Source organism: Gossypium hirsutum, chromosome A05 (genome assembly GCF_007990345.1).
Source record: "Gossypium hirsutum isolate 1008001.06 chromosome A05, Gossypium_hirsutum_v2.1, whole genome shotgun sequence".
In the NCBI taxonomy this organism is placed as follows: Eukaryota; Viridiplantae; Streptophyta; class Magnoliopsida; order Malvales; family Malvaceae; genus Gossypium; species Gossypium hirsutum.
In genome coordinates, this window is record NC_053428.1 from 110,690,546 (window position 1) to 110,695,915 (window position 5,370).

Here is a 5,370-nt window from a genome sequence, read left to right on the forward strand (position 1 = left end):
TTATTTCTCATTTCCTTATCAAAGAAAAGTTCTTAGTAATTTAAAAGTCTTTTTTTTTTGGTTTAAAAAATTGAAAGGGACTTGGATTTTATGTGAAAATGAGTAGTACCCACAATGAAAAACTACATATTGAGGATTAAATTGTGATTAAGCCTACAGACTTCAACTTTTCTTTAAAATTTCCAAAAAAAATGTAGACTATTCCCAAGCAGCTCATATTGAAAATTGTATTTCCTTTTTACGTATTCTTGAATATAAATGCTCAGATGTAGACTTGTGGGAAGGTAGGGTTATTTGTCCCATCCATTTTGAATTACTGTTTAATTAATAAATATATTTTTATTTAAATTTAATTATAAAAATATTAATATTAATAAAAAAAATAGAATTTTTACATAGAGAAGTGAGGTTTTTAGTTTTAATGGATGGGTCAATTTTAGTTACACCTGTCCATGGTCGGGTCGAATTTGTCCGAAAAGTGAGAAGCTTTGGGTAAAGATATAGGCTTGAAAAATAAGTTTACACAAAAAAAATAAGGCCCATATTTGGGCCTCGAGTAAATCTTTTTTGGCCCGAGCTCAACTCAGCTCGAATTTGTAATATATATATTCTTGTTGTTTTATCATTATTTTGCTACTATTTTGTTGTTATTGTATAACTCTTATTTTATTGTTAATTTTATTACTATTTTAGAGAAATTTGCTTGTTAAGTTGCACCCATCTTAGTGTTATTTAAGTATACATATATACTTTTTTAAATTTATTCTCAAGTTGTTGAGAAACATTTATTTTAATATTTTTAGTATTTTTGATGTATTATATTTTTTAAAATAAATTATATAAAAAAATTTATACGGACAGGATGGGTCGGACCCACACCTAGAAAACGGGCCTAAGATTTTGGTTAAGCCCGCTCTGACCTATGAACATCTCTAATTTTAGCTTTGTATTTTTCAAATTTTAAAAATTTAATCCTGACCGAAAAGGTAGCAGCTATTAAATCTGTTCGGTTTAATTCAATTCAGGGGCGAAGCTCGGAGGGGCTGGCAAGGGCTCCGACCCCCTAATGACAATGTCATTTAACATTTTTTAATTGGCACATTCTAATCTTGTATACCAGCTTTTCAAATGTTGTAATTGGTAATACTTTAGTAAACAAATATGCTAAATTATCACTAAAACAAATTTGTTAAATTTCAATAACACCTTTCTTCTCAAGATCATGAGTAAAATATAAATTTGGTGCAGTATGTTTTATTCTATCTCCTTTTATGTATCCTCCTTTGCATTTTTTTTGTATAAGATAGTTAGAATATTTTTTCTCTTACAGAGGTGAATTACATATCTTTTGGATATGTTGGGTTGTTAGGCTTAGGCAAACACGCTATCATGCTAGTCTCATGCATTGCAATTATTTTTGCATTATTTAAAAAGGTAGTCGTTAATATTTGTTTCGCTGAATGTCATAATATGGATGTATCTCTACACATAAATAAGCATCTTGTTTAATATAGTCATTTATGTGGATCCGATAAAAATTCAGCATCAGCATAACCATTAACTAATTGAGATTGTGAATCATTTGAATAAAATAACCTCATACCAATTATTCTTTTGAGATATATAAAAATATGCCTAATTCTATTCCAATATCTACATGTCAGAGAAGAGTTGAATCTTACTAACAAACTTACAACTAATATTATATCAAGTCGCGTAGCGTTTGCAATAAGACGAAATGAGTAATAATCTTACAACTATTGGAGTACATAAGACGACTTATGGATATGAATCTCATCCTTTAAACACTCATTCTGTAACCCAAGAAAAGACTTTATTTTTTCAACATCTTTCATCCCAAATTCGTTCATTAAACTCAAAATATATATAATTAAATTCAAATGATCCCCATCTAATTTCAGACCCCATATATATATATATATGCCCACATCTACTTTTCAAATTGATAATAACTGAGTCATATATAGGGTGGTTCCTTCGAGGACCATTTCTAATTTATCAAGGTTTGTTTTATCAGGTCACACCCATCTTTTTTTTTTTTTTTGCAATTTGATATTTCTAATCTATTTCCCTTTAAATGTGAAATTAAAATATATATATATATGTATAAGTGTGTGGCCATTGTTTATGCTCACCAACCACGCAAGTTTTTCTTCTTTCAAATTTTGCTAAATTCTTCACACGTTTACTAAACAAATAGAAGTAATATTAAGGGGTTGAAAATGAAGATTTTAAAGTGAAGTTGTATACAAGATTTATAAAATTATTTAATTTAATTTTAATTATAAATATATTTAAATTTTTCAAAAACTTTACTAGTTAAATTCATTTTAGACTTGTCCATGAGTCGGGCTATTTGGCCTGAAAGCCCGCCTAAGTGAGAGGGTTTACATAAAAATATAGGCCCAAAAATAGGATTAGGAAAAAAAGACCCATTTAGAAAATGGGCTAAGCCTCGGGTGAGGGTTTTTGGCCCGAGCCTAGTTTGAATTTACAAAAAAAATGATGTTTTGCTGTTGTTTTCCCATTATTTTATTGTTATTTTCTCATTGTTTTGCTACTATTTCACTATTATGTTGCAACTATTTTGTTGTTATTTTATTGTTATTTTTAATTTGTTGGAAAACATTTATTTTAATATTTTTAATGTATTATATTTTTAATTTTTTTAAATAAAAATAAAATAAAAAATTAAGATGACTGGACCAGGTCGTGCTCAGATTTTAACATTTTTTATCCAAGTCATCGGCTTGGACAAAATTTTAGGCCAATATTTTGGGTCAAACCTGTCAATCAGGCGTAAAATTTTGTTACGGCTCGACTTGAACCTGACCCAGCCTATAAACAACTCTAATTATAAATGCAAATATTTTACATGAAGGATGCAATGTGATATTCAAGAAAATTAAAAGAATATATATTATATTAAGGGGAAGAGTATAAGTGCGTGTTTTGATGTAATTTAATTTTATCATTTTTAGTCTTTATACTTTTAAATTTTAAAAATTGTATTTCTAATTAAAAAATAACTATTAAACTCATTAAGTTATTATTTAAAAATTGATATGTCAAACATATTATTCGTTAATATGTTTAACGACCTTAGTTTCTGAAAAGAAGAGAAAAAAAAAAGTACAATTGAAGATTTTTTTTTTTGCAGAAAGGAAATAGAAAAAAAAAGCTGCAATTTCATACATAGAAAAACAAGTGCATTGTCCCATCTTTACATGACAATTAGAACATTATCCAACAAAGTTTTATGGAAAATGTTAAAAAAAAAAAAAAAGGCTAATAAAGCTGCTCCTTTTTGTCATGCCACCATCTCCACCTGCCAAAATATAAAGTAGAATAATTAAAATTTACCACTGGTTATATAGAAATAAAGAGATATGTGTGTGAATGGCATACCAATAGTAATCCCATCTTGGTCTAACTTTGGACATCCTGTTTTGGCCATATGGGTAATCAGTTTCAGCCCTTTTTGTGTTTTGGAAGGCACAGCAACCAATTGAATAAATCCCAATCAAAAGCAAGAGCATGACAATGTTTAGCACTGAGAGTTTATGCCAATCCCTTCTCACTGATTCAAGCACTCCTGCTTTGCATGAATCACACTCATAACATAGCACTGTTGGGGCATTGTTCCACCTATAGCAGTCTGGGTTTTGGGCTACCATTGTCGTCATCTCGTAATTGCATGATGTTGGTGGTTTACAGCAACCCGACTGCATGCCCATCATAACCAATAAATACTATCATTCTTAATGAAAATTGAAAGCTTTTTCTATGGAGTTTTAAGAGTTAAATAAATCTTTGTAAAACCCCAAGAAGGAGAGGGGAAAGAACAAGCCTCCTAGAAAAAGAGAGAAATTCATGAGAATTTACATACCTGGACTGGAGTCATATCATTGTTAAGATAATCAAGAGGAGTCCAAAGGGCTATTTTCCCACAAGTCTTGGAATTCAACAAACAACTTCTAATAGTATTCCAATACTGGGGATCTTTAACCCTATTCCTCAACCATGGTGAGTAATCTTCCAATCTATATTCCCTGTAAACCCTACCAGCGATTTCGTGCCCACCACCTTGGCTTGTCACCGCAAATCCAAATATAGTTAACCCCATCAAAGCTGCAATAATAAGCATCATGACAAGCAAGTAAACCCAAAGTGCCCAAACCACATTGAAGCAAGCTCCAATGAAACCTGCCAATGATATAATCAGTATCACAAACCCTAATATCAGCAATGGCGTTTGCAAGAAACTTTCACATGTGGTGCTACTCTTCGCCATCCATAGCCCTGCTCCGATGATCGGTATCGATGCTAGCAGTGTGAAAAGGTTCAAGAACCCTATCACTGTGTTGCTAAACCTATACATCTTCTTTATAATATCTCACTGGATTTTTGTTCTGGGAGGGGAGGGTTTTTGCACTACTTGAAATGCTCTACTTATTGGGTATGAATCCTTATCTTTTCTTGTTATATGGTGTCTTCTTCTACTTTTTCTTTTCTTTGGTGTTGATTGGTGAATGCCATTGCTTTTCCTTCATCTTCTTTTCTTTTTATATATTTTCAAGTTGCTAAAATTAAAGCTTTCATGAATTCAAAATGTTTATCCCCTTTGTTGGTTTGATCACAGACTTTATTTATTTTGATTTGATGTCTGTTGAAATGAATGATGTATGCTTCTTAGTGGCTAAGGAACTTTAATTTAGCTTTAAAGTACTTTCTAGGGAATGCTTTCTCACTATCCTCAAAATGGTATCTATATTTGGGTCCCCAAAGCCATAATGGTTGGGAAAATTTTTGAAGATGAATTTGGATTTAAAAGTGGTGTAATTTAAAAGGGAGAAAGTACCTAGTGGAGATTTGCTCAAATTAGTTCATAGATATACTATTAAATGGATAATTCGATATTTGTTCTATTAAAAAGAATCAAATAAGACTGAATTTTAACAGAGTTAACATTTTTCTATAAAAATTCTTGTTTACTGTTAACATTTTTCTATAAAAATTATTGTTTACTATTTAACATAATTAATCTTTTTAAAGATTTTATGAGTTTGTAAATGAAAAGAAAAAATTAACATTGTTTTTCTTAATGGTAGATATTAAATCAGTTAAAATTTAATCTTATTTTATTTTTTTTAGGGCAAACTATTTAGAGGTCACCAACTATGAAAAGTTACAAAATGGTCATCCAACTAATTAATTTTGTCCTTTTTGGTCACCAATTGGCTAACATAAAAATGAAAACACCCCAAAACCCAAGATAATTGGGTGATCAAATCAGACAAAAATGAAAGTTGAGTGACCATTTTGTAACTTTTTATAGTTGGGTGACTA

General features: G+C 30.3%; 1 protein-coding gene across 1 annotated transcript; it reads right to left on the minus strand.

The window, feature by feature from the left end:
- Nucleotides 1–3,217: 3,217 nt before the first annotated feature.
- Nucleotides 3,218–4,716, minus strand: LOC107904260 (tetraspanin-6). Its single transcript, XM_016830571.2, has 3 exons — nt 3,911–4,716; nt 3,430–3,746; nt 3,218–3,349 (listed from the first exon to the last, which is right to left on the minus strand). The coding sequence occupies exons 1-3, from the start codon at nt 4,400–4,402 to the stop codon at nt 3,310–3,312; spliced, it is 849 nt and encodes a 282-aa protein (XP_016686060.1). The 5' UTR covers nt 4,403–4,716; the 3' UTR covers nt 3,218–3,309.
- Between the last annotated feature and the right edge of the window lie 654 nt (nt 4,717–5,370).